The sequence below is a fragment of the Dromaius novaehollandiae genome, chromosome 6 (assembly GCF_036370855.1).
Source record: "Dromaius novaehollandiae isolate bDroNov1 chromosome 6, bDroNov1.hap1, whole genome shotgun sequence".
NCBI classification, from domain to species: Eukaryota; Metazoa; Chordata; class Aves; order Casuariiformes; family Dromaiidae; genus Dromaius; species Dromaius novaehollandiae.
Genome location: NC_088103.1, coordinates 24,538,410 through 24,561,298, shown reverse-complemented (window position 1 = coordinate 24,561,298; position 22,889 = coordinate 24,538,410). Strand labels below are relative to the sequence as shown.

The 22,889-nt window shown below is 44.7% G+C and overlaps 2 protein-coding genes across 24 annotated transcripts in view; both read right to left on the bottom strand.

Moving 5' to 3' along the window:
* Window positions 1–1,351: 1,351 nt before the first annotated feature.
* The window catches only part of LOC112980249 (sorbin and SH3 domain-containing protein 1), a 182,122-nt gene continuing 160,584 nt past the window's right edge, over window positions 1,352–22,889 (bottom strand). For 16 of the 23 annotated variants that reach the window (XM_064513902.1, XM_064513893.1, XM_064513888.1 and 13 more), the window contains 10 exons: window positions 22,796–22,884; window positions 21,416–21,583; window positions 19,931–19,977; window positions 18,046–18,160; window positions 17,813–17,938; window positions 16,503–16,697; window positions 6,367–6,426; window positions 5,558–5,616; window positions 4,194–4,306; window positions 1,352–3,544 (listed from right to left, as the gene is read on the bottom strand). In XM_064513902.1, coding sequence (XP_064369972.1) covers window positions 3,477–3,544; window positions 4,194–4,306; window positions 5,558–5,616; window positions 6,367–6,426; window positions 16,503–16,697; window positions 17,813–17,938; window positions 18,046–18,160; window positions 19,931–19,977; window positions 21,416–21,583; window positions 22,796–22,884 — 1,040 coding nt within the window. In that variant the 3' untranslated portion in view covers window positions 1,352–3,476. The remainder of the gene's footprint in view (window positions 3,545–4,193; window positions 4,307–5,557; window positions 5,617–6,366; window positions 6,427–16,502; window positions 16,698–17,812; window positions 17,939–18,045; window positions 18,161–19,930; window positions 19,978–21,415; window positions 21,584–22,795; window positions 22,885–22,889) is intronic. The other 7 variants (XM_064513892.1, XM_064513910.1, XM_064513887.1 and 4 more) reach the window with 6 other exon arrangements.
* Window positions 12,396–14,813, bottom strand: LOC135328781 (sorbin and SH3 domain-containing protein 1-like). Its single transcript, XM_064514448.1, has 2 exons — window positions 14,763–14,813; window positions 12,396–14,585 (listed from the first exon to the last, which is right to left on the bottom strand). The coding sequence occupies exons 1-2, from the start codon at window positions 14,811–14,813 to the stop codon at window positions 13,662–13,664; spliced, it is 975 nt and encodes a 324-aa protein (XP_064370518.1). The 3' UTR covers window positions 12,396–13,661.

Genomic DNA, 22,889 nt, shown 5'->3' with positions numbered 1-22,889 from the left:
CCCCCCCCCCGAAAGCTGCACGCTAGACCAGCTGCTTCTCCCAAGGGACTTTCTGGTGTGTTGTGCACATCATTTACTTCCCAAATATGCTATAGATTCATATGAACAGCAATTTAAAAGGTACACGTATGCTAGTCAGCACAAGACACTTACTAGACCAACTTTCAGCATTAGTTTTGCCTTTAACTGGTTTATCCCAGAGCTGCAGTAATGCCCAGAAAGATCCTGAATCTTAGACCAGCTGAAGGCCTGGTACTTTGAAGGCTACATAAGTCTGGTAACACACAGCAATGGGCTTCAAACTGAAGCATAAATTACCCATACCACAACCCCAAACCTTCTGTGGCAAATGGCTCTACGAAAACATGTATCAAAGCAGCGTATCTAGCCAAGACAGACCACTGGCACTGATAAACAGCTGAGGGATCCTGTAGCAAGAGCCTGCCTCAGATATATGCTGAAGATATAGCATGAACTTTGGCATTTCCTGAGTTGGATTTTTTTTTAAGCAATTATTTCCAGTGGTCTCAATAGAGCAGTGCTCACTCACATCAGAAGACTTTGCTTGGTGTTAGTATTCTGTTGACATTGGCCTTTTTCTACCTGTCTGGTTTCTAGCAGTCTTTGAATCTGCTTTTACAAGGCTAAAAGCTAATTTTGATAGACAAGCCTTTACTGAAGAGGTGGCTTGTGCCTCTGGAGACTGCAGCCAAGAGAAGCCAGACAGTTCCCAGCTCCGCAAGGACCCAGGAAGCTGGTGGTATCAAACAAGATACCCGGCTAGATTAATGTAGGAGCCCAGAAGGGGAATTCGCTTGGGCTTTGCAAACCCCTCATATTGCACCTACCATGAGGGCAGGGGTGGGAATGAGAGGTCAGTGACCAAACCCAGGGGACACCTCCAAGTTGATTGATGGGGGCCAAGAGGAGAAACCCCTGGCAAAGGCCCTGTGACTTTCACAGGCACAAGAGCAGAGCAGGATCTCCCTCCTGTTAAGTCTGTGGATTTTAGGGTTGTTTCACAGAGATCCTTTCTAAAACAGTGTACTCAGGTGTGCTCCTGGGCTCCCCGCCTGCAAGGCTGCAGCAGCTGCACCGTGACTCCGTGTTACACAGGATCTGGGTGTAACTCACCAGTCCTTCCCTCCACTTTTGCACCTTGGTTTCCTCAGGAAGGAGTCAAGGACTGCCTGTGGCTCGCAAGGGAGAACTGGTAAGCTCCGGCCAGGTTGAGCACGATGCCTGGGGTGCAGGTCGCCAGGGAAGACCATGGCAGACATCTACTGCTCCATTTGGACACAGCCAGACAACCAAAGAGGGGCCCCAGTACAAAAGTGCACTGCTACAGGAACAGCGGGAATAGACTTTATTTAATAATTTGTACAAGGAACACAATAGGAATTCAATACTTCCATTTATTAATTGTCAAATGGTAATCCACTGCAATAAGAAACAAAACTCAACACAAAAATAAGTTGTGATTTGTGTGAGTGTGTGTGAGTGAGTGAGTGTGTGTGTGTGTGTGTGTATAACTAAAAATGGCAAGAGCAAGAACAAAAAATAAACCTTTAAATGAGTAGGTTATATACAGTCAGTATCATCATGTTACTTTGCTGGATAGATTAAATTTGGTCTTATCCAATCTTAGCAACAGGCCTAAATATTGCTGCAGATAGCTGGAGGGCAAACCCAAAGCAGAAAAACAAACCCATAAGTAAGAAGCAGGATTAAAGTTATCTCCTGCGGAAAAGAAACAATGGTGCTTTGTGTCATATTTGTAACCTTTCATAGTGGATATTTTGTGTTAAAACTCTTCATGTGAACATACATGGAATTCCATCATTTAAATAAAAGGGGAAAAAATCCCAACCTTTCATAACTGCCTTTTTTTCCTCCTCCCTTCACTTAACGTGTTTAAATTATTTTTCTATACAAGGTAAGTACATTGTCTGTACAAAGTTAAATATACATATTTACAGTCAAACTTCTGAGACACTGAGTCTTCTCTTCCGCTGACGTAGGCAGAAGACAAGCCTGTTTGATTTTAAACCCAGGAGAATGGCTAATTTATCAAAACGTATTGCAAGTCGTGCTAACAGTTAGTTGCAGTTACACTTAATAAATCTGTATAAAAGCATCAGCATAAAAATAGGCATTTTATATTATTAAATACGGCTTATGACAAAATAGCAATCTAACCCTTTGCTATTTGTATGGTAACTGTAGGAAGCAGAGTCTGATGGAACTGGTTTTGTTTATGCTTTTTTCTTAGTAATAAAACATCTATCAAAAGAGTACTTGTACTGGATTTATAGGCAAGCATACAGGCAAGCCTCTTCTTTTTCCTCAAGGAAATACAAATATATGTAGCTGGTAATAACTGTGGAAACACAGCTTTCCAAATTGATTAGGCTTTCTTGTTTGACTAAGAGGCAGCCAAAATGCATATATTTATTTGAGACCTACCATCAACACTGTAACCAAAAAAAACAAAAGGCACCCTCAGTGATACATGGCTCGGGTCTATCAGAGCCTCTAAGATACAACGCCAGGAAGGAAGCGAAGTCTTCATCCCATACAGTATGCTTCAAAACGCGTGTGATCATGTAGGGCCAGCAACGGGGCAGGAGGAGCAGGGAAAGTGAACGGCCGTAGGACTTATAAACAGGATTTGCTCTCACGGATGTTTTGTTTATTGGTTCTACTCTTTGTGCAGATAAACGTCAAAGCTAGGCCAATCTCTCTTTGCAAAACATCACTGTTTTGATGCACACAATACACTCACACACACACACCCCCTGCACGAAAGAAAAAAAGAAAACCCTGCAGAAATAAGGAGTACTAAAGGGTTTGGGCAATTTTCGTACTTGTGTTATGTTCTGGCTGACTTCTCTGGATTCAGCTACCAATCCCAAACTCCTTTTTCACACAGAGCTCTGCGGTTTAACCACATCAGCTTTCTTCTCCCTGTGCTGGGTCTTAAGGTGCATGACATGAAGGAAGAGTTTTCCGTGAAAGTGGAAGGCAGAATTAAACGAATCTTCGTTAGGCAGAAAGCTTGGCCTCTCGAACCTTGTCAGGGAAAGGCAGCAGCTGCAACACCGCATACTGCCCAACGCACTATTGTATCTCAGCACACAAACAAAACCTATACCATGTGCTTCCCTGAAGCCTTCTCAGAGGTAAATACTCCATATGAATTAAGATTATCACCAGAACTCTTACTGGGGAGGGGAGAGGAATACACAAAGGCAGCACTGTAAACTAGAAACTTTGTCTCTTCTTCATCGAACAAATCACACCCTGAATCAGTGGAAGTAGGGCTACACATTTAACTCAGTACTGTACCACATAACCACATCCTCCTAACACTCTCGTCTCTTGTCTATTACATTCATAAATTGTCTGTTCCTTTGCTATTCAAAAAAACACTCTGGAAACAACTCCATCCTTGTCACTGTGGGATCACTGCTTTTTTACAGGTACAGAAGTTTCACGTAGTTGCCTGGGAAGGTGCCGAACTGTCTTGTTCTCCTGGATGTACCTGTAGGGAAAGAAAACACAAGAAAGCCAGAGTAAGACGGAGCAAGAAGGCTTAGAGGTTTAGAAAGGCAGAGGTGGCAGCCTGCTCTGCTTGCAGGCATTGCTTTCTAAAAGTAAACAGAAGTCCTTGTCAAAGAGCCTTTTGGTTGCAGAGCAAGTTCTGCTACTAATCATCTTCGCTTTTTCCTTTTCATACATAAATAACAATTAATAAGGTGCTGGTGAAAGCTCCTGGGCCTACAGGCTAAGAGCCAAATTCCTATCAGTTTAAATGAGCTAATCTCCCTAAAGAACAGGGACTAAGCCTAGATTTCCACTGTTGAGACGGAGAACACTGTCCAGACTTGCATCCTTTGAAGGTAGAGGGCTAGATTTCTAAACCTGCAGCTACAGATGAGGCTAGCCTTCCAGGGACTGCAGCTCCCATCTGTTCCCTACTTGCCACTTCCTGTAACTTGTCATAGCTCCAGGGAAAGTAAAACTCCACCACTCTGCACCCTCACTTTAATGTTCTTTGTAGGAAAAGAGGAGAAAAAAGGTGGGTTTTTCCCCTGTTTTGACCCTGCAAATGAGGGTAGCTTCCAGATGCTCTGCAAAAGTGCTTGTCTGCATCTCAAAGAGCCCTGTTGACAGGCAAGCCTCACACTCACCCACAAACCAGCCGTCATCACATTTCTCCATGACATCGACAATATCACCGTCCCTCAGTTCCAGCTCATCATCGTTCTGAGGAGTGTAGCTGTAGAGGGCTTGGTAGCTAACTCTAAAAACAGAGAGATATTACACATTAGCCGGTGGATTTTTCTGACATCCTTTCAGTAGGAGACATCCCCATTCCCTTTTCTAATTTCCACAATATTTTGTTCAGTGCAATCTGGATCTCATGTGATTTCCCTTTGAGAGGTCCAAGCCAATTGCATTAAACTGGCTATTGTCACAGGGCTGTAACAGTAGAGGGCGTCATGTCTGCACTGCGTGGGAGCTTCTGTTTCCATTTTGCCATGTGGTTGCCTCCACAGACTATGACCACCAGAACTTTGCGAAAGGCAGCACCAGGAGAGTGTACGAGTGCAGACACCCTACTGAATTCAAGCCAAAACCTGGATACACTAATTCCTGAGCAAAACAAGACTTCTGTTCCCTTCCCCACACACACAGGCAGGGCCACAATTTAGCAAATGGCTGACACAGCGAACGACTTTAGAAAAGGTGCTGCCTGGTCTATTGCACTAAGGTTCCTGAATAACTCATGGCCAAGGAGGAACAATGCAAACAAAAACCAACAACTGAATCCTGCTCTGAGATACTCCCTGCACCTGTGATTATCAGAAAGGAACATTACGGAGTGGAAACAATCCCTGGGCATATTTTGGGAGGTTTGGGTTCCCTGGCCATGGACAGTGGAAATAGGGCTGGTGTGGGACTTCCCATTCTGCGTAAAAGCAGGTGGTGGGAAGCAAAGGCTCCGTTCAGGAGCCACCCACCAATGAACTTCAGTCTCCCGTGTATATCATAGCCTAATATTCTCAAAACCATCAGTGAAAGGCCCAGCTGAGCTTAATGGCAGCTCCACGTCTAAACCCACCTGACAGCTTCGAAAAATCTCAACCTTAGTTTCTTAGATCATTCAGCCACTGGTTCTTCAGCAGACTTGCCAGACAACGCACCAGTTGGCATTGTGAGAGATTAAGAACAGGAGCGCGCCCATTGACTCATGTCATATGAGCCAGCGAGCTAGTGGATGGTATTTCATCTCCAACTTCAGATACGAAGATGTTGAGATAGTCTCCATAACCAGCACCCAAAGGAGACCCAGTTCTGGATCATGAGATCTTTGTTCCACATGCTACACAAACACAAAGGTCCCAGTTTTAGGCTTCTCACTAAGACGATGAGACTTTAAAACTTGTTGTATTTTGTTTTTTTTAAAGAAAAGCTGACATTTTCCCATAATTCTAACCTAACTCCTGAGACGCTGAAGCCCCTGGAAGAGATGGGAGCCAAAACGACTTACATGTCTCGTGGTGTTTGACTTCTGTCAGGGCTGGCTCCTTGCTGCTGTGCTTGAGGTTGCTGAGAAATGATGAGAGATGGTTTATTGTCATTAGAGGTCACCTTGTGGCGAGAGTCAAGAGGCTGAGAAATAGTACTGCAGTAATGAACAGACTTTTCTGCAATGTTTATGATCTCATTGCAAACAGCTTCCTGCGTGGTAGGCAGCATTGACATCCAAGAACACCCAAAGAACAGTCAACAAGGGGAGAGGGAGGGGAAAATATAGACAGGAGGAGATGGGACATTCCAGATGCAGCACATAAGTCCAGTAAAAAAAAGAGTTGTAGATCCAGGTAAATATCCAGGTAGTGGAGTGCAGAAGGGATCCAGGTGTAAGCATGGAAAAACAGGCAAGATACAGAAGAATTTGGCATTTAGTTTGAAGATATGTAACGAATACATATACATATATTTTAAAAAGCAGCAGCAGCATAAGAGGTTGCAATTAGTTATGCAGTGGCACCACTACAAATGCTATGGAATCAGTTCAAGATTGCAAGGCAGGCTGCTCCACTCATGCATTTTGCCTTCTTTAACTTATATCCAGAGACTGGCAACACAGTTAGCCCAACTCTTCATTGGCAATGGCAGTTTTTCTAAGTGCTAAATTCCCTTTTTCTGTTGCAAACGTAACAATATATGTAAAAAGATAAATATGTACCTATTCTGCAGCTAAAAATGGTGCTGGCATTTTATACTCTACTGAGGTGTTACTGTCTGGGTGAAGAGAGGCTAGGACTACACATCTGATTTAAACAGTGGCCTTACCACATAGCTCTTTTCAGACTCTGTGAGATCTGGTCCAGCTCTCAATGAATGGTGGGAAGGCTGTGTGATCACCAAGCAAATGATAAGGAAGACATTTTAGCAGACGTTATATTGCTTAGAATTAAAAATTTTTAAATGGTGTGCAGACAACAAAAGAAAATGAACAACTCTTCCCCCACCCCCCACCCACACACCACTCTTCTTGGACAACAAGGTTTTTTATTTAAGCAAGGGACATTAAAGCTACAGTAATGCAATCGCATCGCAGCACACAGTGCGCTGCACAGAGAAGGGTGACAGCAAACTGAAGATTAGAGCAGGGAGTCAGAGGATGAGACGGAAGAGTAGCAGCACAGCTACAACCAGAAATGGTGCATAGTGCAATATTGCATTCCTTGGGGAGGGGGGAAACAAGGACAGAAGCACATTGAGAGCACCAGACTTGAAAGGCCAAAACCAAGCTGAGAGGAAACTGCTGCTGTTTTCAGAAAAGCCCTTTGTGACTTTGACACAGGAGAGACCGGCAACCCGCTTGCTTCCTAAAAGCGACCAGCTCAGGTCCTCAGAAGACACAATGCAATGTAGCCCCATCAAAATCACTCCGGCTTGTACCAAGTGAGGATCTGAGCTGCTGTGTTAATTCTCTGCACAAGGCTGAGTTTCAGGTCAGAGGAGGCCCTGACTGAAAAGCCCAGCTCCAAACATCACCAGCTGTGATGCCTTCTGGACCCTACCCTGCCTTTCTCCCCGCTCACACACCTCTTTTCACAGGGAATCACATGTCAAGCCCAGGGTGCTGCAAGGAGAATCAGGGCGTGGGGGGTTTGAGGCTTGTGGGGCGTCACTGAGAAAGCTGCACAGAAATATCCAGAGCCTGGCTGTGCATCCTTTTGGCATAGTCAAACTCCTACATGCTGTGTGCATGCACAAGAATACAGGATATCTGAAGCCACGTAGGGTTATTTCTACTGCCTGCAGAGCTGATGGGCAAACTGGATCAGATAAGATACAGAGCACTGCCATCCTCTGTGACCATTCAATAAACTACTCAACCCAAATTCCAAAAGCCTTAATTTCATGCTTTCCCTTCTCTTATTTATTCACTTCAACAATGCCCTTCAGTCCCTCTGGGCTCTCAAAGACCTGGATGCACCACAGTCTCAGGAAAAATGCTCTCTTTTCTCACGGCATCCCAAGACAGAGCAGAAGCAGAGGATAAACAGCTTTATGCCACCTCCAGCCTAAGCCTGCTCAAAGAGTTTAAAGTGTGGGGTGATGAGCTCATGCCTATCTATTTCCCAAAGCTCCTCTGAACCACAGCTTGGACCTCTGGAACTATGCCTATCTCTGTATTAAAGAAAATCATCTCTTTTCTTGAGGACTGTGACCCGCTCTCCACCAGCCCAAACTCACAGCAACCTCTCTTTAATCTACGCTGCCCTCTAGGGCTGGGATCTGAGTCCATGGGGATCAGGGTAGTGGGATCACTGCCCTGAGAAACAGTGTTCGATTATCACGAATGTTTTGGTTCAGAGAAAAAAAAGTAATCTGCATAGACGAACTGCAGTGGAATTAGCATTCATTTGCATTTACTATAGAGCCTGAAATCATGACAGAAATTTCGGAAGTCCTTCTTGCCAGTCTACCATCAGCCCTGAAAGGCTAATGGGACACTTAGAAATTTAAAATAAATATTGTGCACAGCAATTGGATATAATGCATCAAATCTGACGAAATCAAGGCAACGTAGCTGGGAAAAGCCAGTTTGCAGGCTGCAGAGAGTAGCAGCTGAAAGAATGATTTTTTTTAATTCAAGAAAGTGCTTTTCCACTCCATACTAATAAACTGACAGCTGGAAATTGCTCCATGAGCTCCTCAGGTAGTGTGGTCCATTTCTCAATGATTATTTGTGACCTCCCTGAACAGCTTTTCTCCAAAACCCATTAATAACACTGAATTAAATTGGCTATTTGAAGCTAAAAAATTGGCCCTACCTCTGAACAGTCCTTGGTGCAGACTCAGACCTGTAATACCAGCAGGAGCAGCCTGCCCGGAGCACCAGAAACCTGGCCGCATTCCCTATTCGCTGGCAGGAGCCCGGAGGGGATTTCCAGAAGGCAGCTGGGCAGGGGCAGAGGCCACGCAGCGTCCTGCCCTCCCAGCGGCCAAGCCGGACAAAAGCAGAGCCACGTGGATCCCCTCCCGCCCCAGGGCGCACCCCCTGCCTCACGGGGCCCTCCTCCAGCCCCCCAGCCCCTCTGCCCCAGAGGCCCAGCCCAGCAACCATGGGGCAGTGGGTGTCTCTGCCCCGACTCCAAGCTCTGCAGCAGAGCCCTAAACTGAGGTGATGAGACGCCCCTACGTTAGCAACCAGGCAGCATTATCCAAAGATGATGAAAAGCTGAGCAGAGAAGATCCTGTAAGTGCAAGCTGTAGATGTACCACCACACTGTTCCAAACAAATAGCCTTGATACCATGGCCTAGATATCTTTTTTTCCCCCCTACATTATTCTTGTGGGGAGAGAACAGAAAAAGGAAAAAAAAAGATGTTTTCGATCCAAATGCTCTTCAAACACAGTTTCAGAAAGCAGGACGGGAAGAGCACTTCAAGGCTACCACCTGTACCAGGGCAGTGGGACTCTGTCTGCTGCCTCCACATGCCAGGGTGACTGAGGGATCCGAGGGCAGGGCCCAGCTCCCTAGGTATAAACCACAGAGGTTCCCCAACTGACACCGAGCCAGCACCACTGCTCCTGCTGAAGGTTAAACTGAGGGTCCTAAAAGTGACTATGCATTCACAGCCCACCAGAGAGGCTAATTTCTGGCGTGCTGGGTGATACACCCCCAGTTCAGCAGAACACTTCAGGACAGCTCAACTCCTACCCCCTACGCTATATTAAGTGCCTTGTTAACATTAAGGGCCTAAACTTAAGCAGGTGCTTAAGTGCCTTGCTGAATCAGTGTTCATGTCTCCGTATCTACAGACTATACAAATACGTGATATAGTCAGTCCCAAAGCACAGCTGGCTACTGTTTCCACCTCATATACAGTTTGAGGATGGATCTAAAAAACATCACAGATCTGTAAGAATACCAGAGAACAGTTCTACGCTAAAAGCCTAGAAAAGACTTGAGATACGTTTTTACTGTCAGGAAGAAAGATCCCGGGGCTACTCAAAAGCCCTCTTCCTGTTCCTAGTGAAGGCAAGTGTCATCAGTGTGTCTACCCACTACAGCTCTTGTTCCCATCCCCTGTTCCATCCCTTTCTGGTGGGAGCTAAAGGGCTGCATGAGCAAAGAGCAGAACAGACCAACAGACAAGACAGACAGAGGCAGACAATTTGGTATCCTTTCAAAGAAAGACACATCAGCAGCAATGTTCCCGTACGTGAATGGAGAGCCGTGAGCAGCAAGGATTCCCCAGTTCAGCTGAGGGAGTACAGGAAAATCTCAGCACACGTCAAACCCCCACACTGGTGAAAGCAAGGGGAAAGCTGGCCAAAGAGCTCTCACAAAGGACGCTGAAAAGCCTGCAGCACAGAGCAGCCTGAGCTAAAGGCTGTCAAAATGAACGGAAAGACTCCCTGGCCCCTGAATCAGAGGCCGAAGGCTGTGTCTACCACAGGACAATGAATCTCCTATGGGGACCAGGTACCAACGCCTGCTTTCTTAATCACCAGGACATGCAGCTCTGGCTTGGATAATACACCGGGCAGAAATGCAGCAGTGCTGAACCTGTGAAATAGCGAAAAAGCACTAGAGGGGATAAAATCTTACTGTGGAGACAGGGTTACAAAATGAATAAAGCATAGCTGGCCTGCTCTGGGGATCACCGGGTCTGACCAGGAGCAGGCCTGCTCTCCCCAGCCCGCACCCTCTTACGCTCTCCTTCCCACCGGCACAAAGTGGGTGAAATCCCTCACCGTTGTGCCTGAGTCACTCTGCACAGTGGCAACGAGCAGATGGCCCCGTGCTCCGATCCCTGCACCGCCAGGCAGCCTGTGCGAAGCGGGGACCCTCGTTCAGCCACCGCTGGCGTTCAGCCCTGCCTTCCCCAGCCAGCGCCGGGCGCCGGCACCTTGCCGGGCCTCAGCTCCTGCACCGCTTGAGCACCCTGTAACCCCACTGCTGACTGTCACACTGGGGCAACAGGATCTCACAGCAAAACAGGATTCAAAACAGGAAATTCCTGAGGGTTCCTTGAGATGAATTCAATTGATTGATTACATTAGTGCTCAATATTCATGTTTTACTGCAATATTGGAATAATCTTATCTGTAAATTACACTTAAAGACTTGGTTTTTGTCTTTATTTTGCAGGCTGGACTTTGAAACTAAACAAAAGGGAATAATTTTGTAATATCTAAAAAAAAAATTGTACTTTGTATTACTGCTGGGAATAGGCAAGAACACAATCCCTATCCCAGCCCTGTATCTAAGGGGTCTTAAATTTGCAATAAAACCTGGATCTGAATTTCATAACTGAGGGCTTTCTCTGTTATGAACAAACCTAAAATTCCAAATTGTAAAATATCCTCAAACACCATGGATAAACAGGATTGGAAACAGGAGATTGACACTCCTGATAATGTCACACACAGTTTTAACTTGACGCCAACAATGCTCTGATCGTCCAGGCATACAAAATAAAAATTTTGGCTTGACTTGGACTCCGAGAAAGGCCACTGAGTCATATTACAACCAGGTGCAACATCCAAAATAGAACTGCATGCTAGCCAGTGCTCAGGAGGAACATCTCTCTCTAAACATGCCACTTTACTCCTCTTTTGCAGCACATATCCAGTGCAAGCATCAGCAGGACCAAGCAGATCGGAGGTCAGGCGAAAGGGCAATACAGAAATTTCTCTGGATTTTTAATGTGAAGCACAATATGTATCCTATTGGATTCAGATACTGAAATTGAAAGGGAAGCAGGAGGTGGTTTTTCAGCAAAAAGTTTTCCAAGCTCTTGCGCTGAGGGGAATGAGGTAATTAAAGGTAACAGGAAAATTTCAGTGTTAAAGTTGTGTCTCACTCTCAGTGACTGCTCAGGAAAATGAGTAACATTGGCAATTACTTCCCACACTCATCCCTCATGAGCAACCTGCTTGGTTCACTGATCAAGCCAAGACTGCTTCCCCAAAACCCACCACCTCAAGCTCAGTCCAATCTTTGCTAATTGTGAACTTTCTACTTCAAATATTGCCATCTCGTGGATGCTGCCTGGAAGGACTGATGAGGCAAGAGCAGCTGCAAGCACTGCTCATTCCCCCAGTCCTGGAGGTCCCAGCTGTGCAGTGCTGAAGTGAGCTCGGTATGCTGCACAGACACTACTGTGTCCCTCTTTAAAGATGTTTGTAGCTCTCAGCAACAGTGCTGGGAACCTCCAAAATAACGGTATCCTACCTGAGAAGGCTGGACATGTCTCCAGCACTGTGGAGGTATGCTCTACACCCAGCTTGGAGCCACTCAAACCCTGAATCCTGATCGCAGGTAGTTAAACAAAACCTGGGCCAAAGCATATCACATTATATCATTCTTGCTAACAAGGCCACTGATCCTGCCTTGCAGCTCCCAATGAAATTGAGCTGTAGGCACTCAAGGTCAGAACCTATTAGCAACTGGAAGTGCTAAATAAGTCTTGGTTTAATCCTTTGGAGGAACAGAAAGTCAAAACCTCAGCTGGTACGCACTGGCATAAATCCATTGACTTGCAGAGCTCTGCAGATTTGAACCAGCTGAGGATTTTGCCCACACCTGCCCTTCTGCACAGCCTGGAAGTCATTTAAAATTAACTTTTTATGACAACACTGAATTAAAGGCAAGAATAGTATCTCACTTGTGGAATCGATGAATGGAGAAACAGGCGTAGGACAAAACAATGGCATGGCATGGAAACAACTCTGAGTAATGGAAGAGTAATCAGCAAAGATGATTACCTGTGGCTTATTGACTCTGCGTGTAAGTCTGGGAGGTGGTTGTGTTGTGACAGTAGAGGAAGAGAGGGCAGAGGAAGAGAGAGGAGCAGATGAAGAGAATGCTTTTGAGTCTGCAGTCTTTTGAAGAAAAGAAAAGTTGGTCAGCTTGGCACACACTCTCTTATCACAATCACTGTCAGTGATAAGAGCATCTACTATCCAGTTAAATTTGATGCATACACAGCAAACTTAACTCCATGCAAGGGCAGATGCAGCTTTCTAGTTGGCTTGTCTGAGCTTACCACCTCATTATGTTTTAAACATGCAGGTTATGTCTGTAAAAACTAGAAATGCATCCAGATAGGAAACAGCACAGTTTTATACAGCTTTCGATACACTCCTGATTATGACTGCAGATTATGAAGCAGAAATCAAACAATTTGTCGTAAGATTTCCCAGTGTGAAATGTATCATCCTAGAAAGCACAGTCCCTCTTTATTTAACATTGGCTAGATCGGGTATGTCATGGAGGCTATCACAATACATTTGGGAAGTTATTTATAATGCTGTGATTTAGAGGTCTCCAAACTCCCACTCTTTTGCAAGGTAACGTAGCAGTGCTCTAATGCACTTTGGCTGGCTGTGGCCTGTAAGGGACCCCAAGCCAACTGAGGGTTGCATTTACAAAGTAAGGCAGATCTCTTGTACCAAAATGAGGAGCAGAAGAGAGATTACAGAAGCCACTTAAGGGTTCCCCTAAGTTCCTTCTCATTGTAACTTGCAGCTACATATAAACGAACACTCTTGGAGGAAAATGACTCTGAGTCTAATTTTCATTTGGGCCTGGACCCTTTCACACCATTTTGGAAATGCAAAATTAATAAAATCTACTCAAAGCATAGATGACAATCAAGCCTCCCTGACTTAGTAATACAAATCCCCAACTAAGGTTTACTAAATCACAGGCTCCAGGATCTTCCATTCTGCGCGGCCACAACAGAGGACAGCACTTGGGATTCCGGGAACCTGGCTGACATTTACAAGGACTTTCAATCCTTGGCTTTAGGGGAAATAAATAGAGCCCAGCACCAAAGATGGTCCACTGCACACGGGAAAATCTTTTAATAGCAAGGAATTGCTTGTATTCTACACAGCTGGCAGTGAGATATACAGGCACGGGGCCCATGTGATCACATCTGGTTATAGCCATTTTCTGGGACAATTACCTCATTAGATGTGACCAACTAAGTTAGTCCTGTGTTATTATCTATTCTAAATAATTCTCCCTGCACTACTCCTGAGCCCACTTCTAAGGCTTTCTGACCTGCTTTCCAGAGACTGCCACTGGTGATCCCTGGAAGAAGGGCTTTGGAGTCTCAGAAGAGTATGTGGTAGCCACTGGCTCTGCCTGGCCAGCTGAGCAGCACAAATCTCAACACACCAGTTAAATCAGGGACCCAGAGTAGCACACACACATGCAGGAAAAGTACCTTCTTTTCCCCGCTTTGAAACTTTCTCAGATCACCTTTCCTCATTGCCTCATTGCCTCTTTTCTCTGTTTTACCTCCCTGCACAATAGCCATTAGCTCCTGACACAACTGGTGGTCCTCAGAGGAGCCCACGGGTCTCTTTTCTGGGCTGACACGCATGTCTAGTTGGGATGGTTTCAGGCAGCCCTCCACAGAGATGTTGGGAGCAGCGTGAGACGCCCGCTGAGGGTTACTGCTGCCCTCTCTAGTCTTTTGGAGCCAGCCTTGGCTGCCCATGGTGTTGCTCTGCTCTGTGAGGATGCTTTTGGGGCTCCCAGCTGCCCGGTGAGGGGAGTTAGAGTAGCTCATACTGGGAGAAGGGGAGCCAACAAACTTTTCTTCACTTTGTGGAGTTGCCTGATAGAAACTGCGAGTGGAGGACTGAGGCCTGGATGGGTAAGAGGGCAATGGGGATTTAATGGACCTGGGCGTCGAGGAGCCAGAGAGATGAGTATGGTGGAGGCTGACCGAGGGGGAAGGGCTGGCCGCAGCAGAAGGCGTGAGATAGTCAGAGCGAGAGAGGGAGGCTTCAGGTGGAAGAGGCAATGGAGGAGTTATGGCAGGAGTGGTGCTAGGAGACACTCCCACGGTCAGGGCGATCCACTCAGATGTGATCGCCTGCACCTCTGGAGACAAGGCGCGGCGTGTGAAAGGCAAAGGCGGAGGAGTTGGTGTATGGAGCAGCTCAGAGCTGGCAGACTTGAAGGAGACAAAAGCAGAAGAGAAAAAGAAAGAAATGAACAAAAAATAATAAAGGAAAATACAAAATGACTAAGTGAAAGTGAAAGGGGAGAGAGTGAGAGTGGAGAGGAGCAGATCTGTGACCAAGCATGGTGCATAAGTCTTCCATGGACAGGTCCACCCTGGTGGAGAACGTGCTGTCCACAGCTACTCCAACCACAGAGTCCAGCCCATATCTGTGTTGCTAATATCTTTTCCAGCCTTTGCCAGGATCCCAGACACATAGTGTCTTGTGGAAGACCCTTTATCTCTTACCATACCCTAAGTCCCTCAAGGAGCAGTTGAAGCCACCACCCATGACAGCAGCATGAAGCACTTGATTGGCCTGGCAGCACTTCCCATAAAAGGGCCCTCAGCAATTCATGCTGTGGACCTAGTCAGAATTCACGGCTGCAATGAATTTTGACTGAATCCAGCTCTACAATGAGTAACACCTGCTCCTCAAGAAACTTGCATTGCTGAAGCCATGGAAGAGAAAGGATCCAAAGAGCTAAATGTGGCTATTTGGTATTTGGATGATTAAAGCAAGCTCTGTGTTTAGAAAGGCAGAACACAGGACCAAATTCTGGCCTTGGCTGTCACCACCAGCAACATCAGTGAGATCAGCAACATTTGCACTTACTGGAGTGTTTCTCAGTTAGGCACGCAGCCCTGCCAAGTTAGGCCAAAAAGCAAGGAAGAAAACAGCTTTACTAGAGAGGAACCAAAAGAATAGCAGAGGAAACCAAAAAAGGTGGATACAATCCCTTCCATCAAAGGGATAAGCTTGCAGAGAGCTAGTGGCACACAGGCCACGGGACAGACAACTATGGAGAGACTGCCAAGCCCAAACATAGTAAAGCTCAGCTGGAGTTCACTTTGACAGGGAACCCAGAAAAAGCAAAAGGTTTCTCCTCTTTACAGAGGAATAAAATAAAGAATATAAATAAATAAAATAAAGAATAAAAACACTCCTTTTAGGAAAGATCCAGACAGACACTGGACATGAGCCACGGCAGTCTCTCCCATACATCCTGTACCGTATTTCCCCTCCTCCTGATCCTAGTTCTCTGCTGTCATTCCTTGCAGTCTTGACCTAAAAATGACCTTGCTTTGGTCCTGTGGGTTAGAGAGGGGACACACCAGAACCTCACAGCCCCTGCTTAGACACATATACTGACCTTCAAGGATGAGTATGATGCATATTTGCATAATGAGAGCAAAACAAAAGGATTTAGAGACTCGCTGTCTCCCTGATATGTTTTCCACAGCAAACATTCTGGGATTCCCATATTCCCTGTACAATTATCTGCTGCCATTTTGCTTTCTGGTTTGAACTGCAGTATGGTTTGAAGTGAGTGATAGTCATGAAAGATCCCAGACTGGCCTGCTCTCAAAATCCAAGTTCACTTAGCACCAAGTGCAATTAACGCAGGCCACGATCCTGATCCCGTACCCTAAAACCTTGGTCCTGATCTGGAACAATTAGGAGTAAGGGTAGGGCCTGATTCAGGCTGACTGCGATAGACAGAATGACTCAACACACTATAACATTCCACGAGGCCTCTTAATAATCATCATAGAAAATTCACTCATCGCTGTGGAGGTGTGTAAAGTACAAACACCCACCCAGCAGGTACTGAATCACCAATTCATCCCATCTCTGGCAGTGTAATTCATTCAGAGGGCTATGAACTGTAGCCCTTTCTCTCTGACCTGAATTCAAGCTACAGATCACAGGTGAAAAGCTGAGTCTCCAAATCCCCAAATGACCCAGTCATTAACCCTTCTGGTAAATGAAGCATGACCTTTTCCTGCAGTTGCAGCATACTGCAGGGAACACATGGTTTTACTGCGCAAAACACTAGTGTTAGCAAGAGCTTCTCTTAGCTATTATTTCTTGCACAGAAATGGCAACATCCCACAGTTCTGCAAGGTGCAATAACTGGCTGCATCTAGTCCAAATACCTGTGGGGAAGCCGTCATGCTGCGGTTAGGGGAGAGGGACATTGGTGGGTCAGGATAATCAATCGCATTCTTGACCACAGGCCGTTTGAGCACTTCCACATAAGTGACCGGGAAGATGCCCTGGCGACTGGTGCCGGAGATTTTTCCTTCATACCAATTCTCATCCACACGTCGAATCAATGTGATTCTTTCACCCTGCAGGAAGAAATGGTAAAGTACATCATAATTCCAAAGCAGATGAAGTTTTTAATCTTGCTGCAGCTGATTTAAAACAATCTGTGGCTCACAGCCTCTCTTATTCCCCAGTTATGTCATCTAAAGCCCAAGCTCTGGGTGGGAATGATTTTTTTTCTGTTCAGAGGAGGAGAAAATGCAGAGCTTCTGGTGCTGTTTTGGGGCTATCTGCGAACTCAAGCACAGTACAGTTATGCTCATCTCACATTTTCAAGACCATATTTGCTAGAGCCAGTTTAAAAAATGAAAACCAGAGTCTTCAGTCTGACAGTGAGACCCTTGGGGGTATGAGGTGTACAGAGAGTAAGCACAGGTCGATAATTTAAACTAACTCTCCTGTTCTGCTGACAAATTAAGTGACTTTCAGATCCTTCATATAAAGTACGAGCCCCATCTTCACTTACAATTAAAAAAAAAAAAGCCAGACAAGATCTAATCTGAACATCAAAAAAAAAAAAAAAAAAACCCAAAAAACAAAAAAACCAAAAAACCAAGCTGGTTGAGATGGACAAATGCTGCTGCTGCTTAATCTAAACATATCTGAATTTGCTCTGAACAGCCATTACCCCAAACCCATTCCTATTCTTTGTCTCTGCAGTCAGAGGTCTAGGCAGTCATTTCAACAGCACACAACCTCAGTTACCTCTGCTCAATGATTTTGCTTGTGGCCCTAAGCAAGCAAACCCAGCTTCCTTCTTTTCTGTGTTACCATTCTCACTTGACTATGTGCATTGCCGCCAGAGAGGATCAACCTGGAGACAGTGTCACCAAACACGTAACTTGCCTTGCAGAGCCAGGCTTCCAGCACTGTGCTCAAACAACCTTCTCGGCTAGCCCTAAGGAAGCAACCAGCACTGCTTAAGCCAGCCTGCCTGCAAAACTCTTACTGTAATGCACTACATAATAGCTATGGGGTAAATACAAGGGTCATAAGAAGGAATCCTTCCTGATTGAAATGCTCAGGAAAAAAGTGTTAAACTTATTAGAGCCTTCATTTGGAAATGTTGCAAGCTATCAGTGTTAACAAACTTCAGCATTTGTCTGGATTCAATTCATTAGCTCGCCAACAATCCTACCTTTCTGAAGGACATTTCCACTTGGGTATCCCCGTTGAAATTGAACTTAGCAACAGCATCTCCATATTCCAATACCTGCAATGGTGCTGACTTTTTGGGCTGAGCTTTCTCAGCTGGTGGAAGTAGCTAGAATGAACAAACAAAATCAAATGAGGGACAGGCAAATAGCCCATAAACTGGTCACCGTCAGAAAAGGAGTGGGCAAAGAAAACACTTCCAAGGGAAGCAGCTACCTCTATGTATGATCGTGGGAAGATGCCAACTCTGCCATGGTGTTCGCCTTCATACCAGTTCTGGTCAATCTGCTTGTAAATGTAAACAATATCTCCTTTTTGCAGAGGAAGCTCCCTGTTAACAACACAAGTGACTAATGAATGGCGCACATCCATCAGAATTTCACTGGAGGACAGACGTGTGCTTTACATGTCTGGCACTTCCCAGGTACCAAGAAATCTGTATTAGCTCTACTGATACAAATCAATATCCAAAGTGAAAGCCACATGACAAGAACCACCGTGTTCACACCATGATGTGCAGTGGCTCTCTTGCTCTTTGGGTGTCCTGCAAAAAAAGCAGTCCTGGGAGGGCCCTGCTGACCATGCACCCTTCAGCAGCAATGGAGACAAATTCAAGCAAAACATGCCACTGGTTGCTTTCCATGTTGAATATGGTAGGAGGACAGAGGGCAGTGCTTGTGCTCTTGTTTTGAAAGACGTCATGTCATGATTGTCTTCTGTTAAAGTCATGCTTCTTTTTGGAAGGTAGTTAGTTCACTCAGTGAACCTTCTCCTACACAAAGGGTCTTGTAAAGGTTACGCTTCTGATTAGCCAGCACTTGGGCAATCACTGACCTCACCTGGACTAACAATTGCAACCTAGAGTCTTCAGCGCTAAAATCATGAATGCCTGCAGCCTGAGGAACTCCTGCTGTGGGCACCTTGTACTAGGCTCATGTATCTACTACATGGAGCCCCACAGGAAAACAACCACCCCAGCCTGTCCTACCACAGCTTTCACAAGCTCTCCTTTACTTTTGTCTGGTACCCTGTTATGTTCTGCTCAAAGGACACAGCAGTTGCTCCTTATGTTTGCTTGAGTTTTATTATAGGTCTTGGGGAGATGCTGTGCAAATCTTTATAAATTATCACCTATAAAACATATAACAAAATGTTCCCAGGACATTAGCACCTGACAGGAAAAACAGCAGGTCCTTCACTGAATTCTGTTTTTCTTTCTTCCCCGCTACGTAATGTTAAAATGAGAGCCTCTCCAGGCTCACGCAGGAGGAAAGGCCTTACAGGCCTTTTGTTCACAGCAGTGTTTCCAAAAAAGAACAAGTAGAGGTTAGTGACTGATCAGAGGAGTCATAACAGAGCTTAAAGGTACAACAATGTCACTGTTCACACTACAAGCATCCCCTGCTATATCCACAGATATCAGGGGAGTAGTGATACCTCCAGGTCTGTCCTCTTATAGGTCCTGATTCAGCAAAATATTGACTCAAGGGCCCACTTACATGCTTAAAATTAGGCATCTAAGTCCCCTGCTAACTTCAGCTATACACAGTGAATTCAGTAAAAGGATACTTTATATCTATATTCTTCTGACCATTTTTATGTCAGATTTACATAGCAAGCTAGTGACTAATACAGTCCTTCCAACTCCTAAATTGGAGCTCAACCAGGGATGTCATGCAGAGAAGTTCTTTCTGTCTCTCAACACAACAGCAGAGATAGTGATGCTGCCAACAGGCCTCCTCCAGCCATTCTGCTTACAAGGCATGAGGAAGGACAAGAGCCAGAGGGTTCTCCCACAGCTCGACCAACCTTGAAGCAGGACACTTATTTGTTTCAGTAAAGAATGTGGGTTTGCTACAAAAATCATATGGGATATAGATGCACTGAGAAAGAAGACATTTTCCTAAAGGTCCTTTACAGGCTATGGCCTGCAAGATTTGAATTACTCTCCCCTGCCTTACTATGGACACCTTGCTTTGACTGAGATGCTGGAAAGACTCCCGAAAAATGAATCCAGTTGTATGACACTTCATAAATGTTGCATCCTGTGAGAAAAGATAGAGAAAAAACACTAAAGGCAGTCACAATGAGCTATACTCACTTTAGCGTCTGTGCCTTAAAGTCAAACTTGGCTCTCGCAGGTCTCATCTAAAGATCAAGAAAATCAACACATTAAAATAATAATTAGGTTTTCAGCTCTCTTCTGAGGAAAAGCACCCAAATTCTTCTATAACTAACATTAGTCTGGGGATGAAATTAAATGCAGGTATTCTGCTACAAGCGTGTTTGCAACTGGTACCACAGTCCAGATATGCTAGATGGGTCTTCCCCACCAGGGCAAAAGTGCCAACTTCTGGTATAATAGTAGCTAGGGAGCTCTAAAGGAAAGGGATTTAATAGTAGTAAACTTTTACATGTGACAAACCTTGCTGAAAGCAACAACTGCTCCAGCAACTAGTTACTGGGGCTTTGGGACCAAACTTCCCTTGACATGCGAATCAGAAGGCAAAATCTGCTAGCTAAAAAAAAGCAGCAGGGTTTTCTTTGATGTGGCACTTCGATTATTTCCTGGCCCTACTGAATCCTGCAAAGGGACCCAAGTATTCTGTATCAACTGGTAGGAAAGAGACAAAGGTGAGGAGAAAGTATGAATAAATTAAGCCAAAAAATGTTTTCTGTGGCTATAAAACCAAAGAGGACATGTTGGCAGAAGGCCTAGGCTTTAAAACTTGATTTACTTGGCTGATCTTTTAATAGCCCTAAAATATTCAGGTAATTTTTAAGCCATTATGGTAATAAAGCATAAAAATTAGAAGAAGTTGCATTCATGTGGCACTAAAGGATTTGAAGGCACTATATAAACAAAGGGCAGATAAATGTCCTCCATGCACATGGAAACGACATCACCCACCTCCCCAGCACAGCCACCTCTGGGTGAAACACGGCAGCAGTTAAGCGCCACAGCAGCCATCCGCAGGGCAGGGAATGGGCTTTGGCCGGGACACCCAGCCTCACAACCAGCCCTAGCGCAAAGTGCCTTGGGCTCAAGGAAAAACCCACCATCTCCTCCTTTGTCTCTTTCAGAAAGACTGATCATGTTGTACTTAGTGAAACATGCTGGGACTTACTCCAATCGTTTCTAGAGGACATTAAGCATTGCTCAAAAGGAGAAGAAACAATCTATTTCTACAAAAAACTATGATAGAGTCACATGGCCAGGATCAACAAGGCATGAAGTTTCTAAGCGTAAGGCACAAACAAGAAGACAATGTAGGAATATGATGCAGAGGATGTAAAATGCCTTTGATTCACTAAAAGTAGCTGATATTTAAAGACATGCATCACAGGTGTGCACCAGCAATTCTCAGCAGGCATGCTTTAACATATGCAGCTTGGTATAGAGGTATCAATTAATTTACCAGGCATAAGAGTCAAAGCGGGTCTAAATGAAGCCAGAATGGGAAAGGGGAAGGGGGAAAAAAACAAACAACATTCTCTGGAGAGCTAATGTCGGCCTAAAGCGCAACATTGTGAGAGGCAAATATTGCTTTGGGTCAAGCAGCAGACTGAGGTAACTAAAACAGACCTCTGACCCAGATTTCCTCTTTGCTGTATCGTCTATATTTAGGAGGTCCCCAAATCGCTCATTAGTGATAAACTGATGGTGCGTTGGAATAACCCCTGTGTGCCTTCTAGCTGCAATATCAGCTTCTTCTTGCTCACGTTTAAGCCGTCTCTGGTCCTCTAAAAGTTTCTGCCATAAAATTGCATAAAATGGGCAGTAAATCATCTAGTTTAGGGCATTCGACAGCTGCCACCAATGTGACTTCAATTAAATTTCTGAGGTCCCAGCAAATAGCTGGGGCTTTACAGGAACATGAAATACTGATTCTACTCACTACACAATAGCTCCTCTTTGATTTAGCAAGCATAGAAAGTACATATCTGTGGCATATCTGAAATCCAGCTCATACAGTGGACCTGATCCAAAGCTGATGGAAGTCAACAATGTTTTGGGCCAGGTTCTGAGAGTTTCTAAGATAAGGGGGGGATTTCTGATAATGCAGAGGACTGATCCAAACCTCCTTCGGCCAACAAAGAATTTCTCTCATTGACTTCCATGAGTTTTCTTGCTGGATTTTGTGGGTGAGGGCATTGTTAGCTGTTTCATGGGAGAAGACAGCAAAAATATATTTTTCACATAGGAATTAAAAGCAAGTTTTATCATATTTCAAAGCACACACAAGCATTATTTGAACAGAAAAGAGTAACGTGCTTATTCACTAAAAATATCACTTTATTTAATTTTCTGGTCTTTTCAGGCAATGAAAATTAGCAGCTTCCTGGAAAGCAATTACTTTATAATTTCTTTAACTCAGTTTTAATATAGCCAGTGCTGAAAAGACCGTACGCCTTTCTTAGTATTTCAGCTTATACGTATGTTGGCCAATCATTTCAAAAGGGACTGTTACATTTTGTATTCAACAATTTGAGACATCATGAAGAATCCTAGTTTTCACTCAAGGGGAATGTCACATTTTCTGATAGCTTTAAATACTTTGCACTGGCTACTCAAAACCTGAGGCTCCCCACAAGAAAAATCAGTTCTGACAAGTCTGATCAATACTAACTCAAATGGCTTGCTTGGAGAGCAATAAAAACATACTCACTTATAAAACAACCATTTCATTTGTGAGACACTGATGTGTTGTACCACATCTTACACACATCTCCAACCTTTTTACATTCTTTAAGGTCCCCATATACCATGTTTGTGAAATTGATATGAACTATCAGGTTCATTTTAAATAACAGATAAACTGAAACACAGGTTATACAGTAAATCAGTGGCAGAAGTGGTATTAAGATTCAAACATACTAGTTCCAACTTGTTGCTCTAACTTCCAATATATTTCTTGCACGTGAAGCTGCTACTACTATTCTAGGCTATAAAAGAGGGCATTACCTCTTTATCATCATGACGTCTGCGGATAATTTCTTCTGGAGTTTCCATGTAATCAACTGGTGCAAAATGCCTTGGTGATTCTGAATCTACTTTG

What these genes read in the sequence shown, in the direction of transcription:
- LOC135328781 (XM_064514448.1), bottom strand. Translation starts at nt 14,813, where the DNA reads ATGGTAAGAGATAAAGGGTCTTCCACAAGACACTATGTGTCTGGGATC. An exon ending in ACTATGTGTCTGGGATCCTG is followed by an intron (nt 14,586 to 14,762) that starts GCAAAGGCTGGA and finishes ACTTTCACTTAG; the next exon opens with TCATTTTGTATTTTCCTTTA.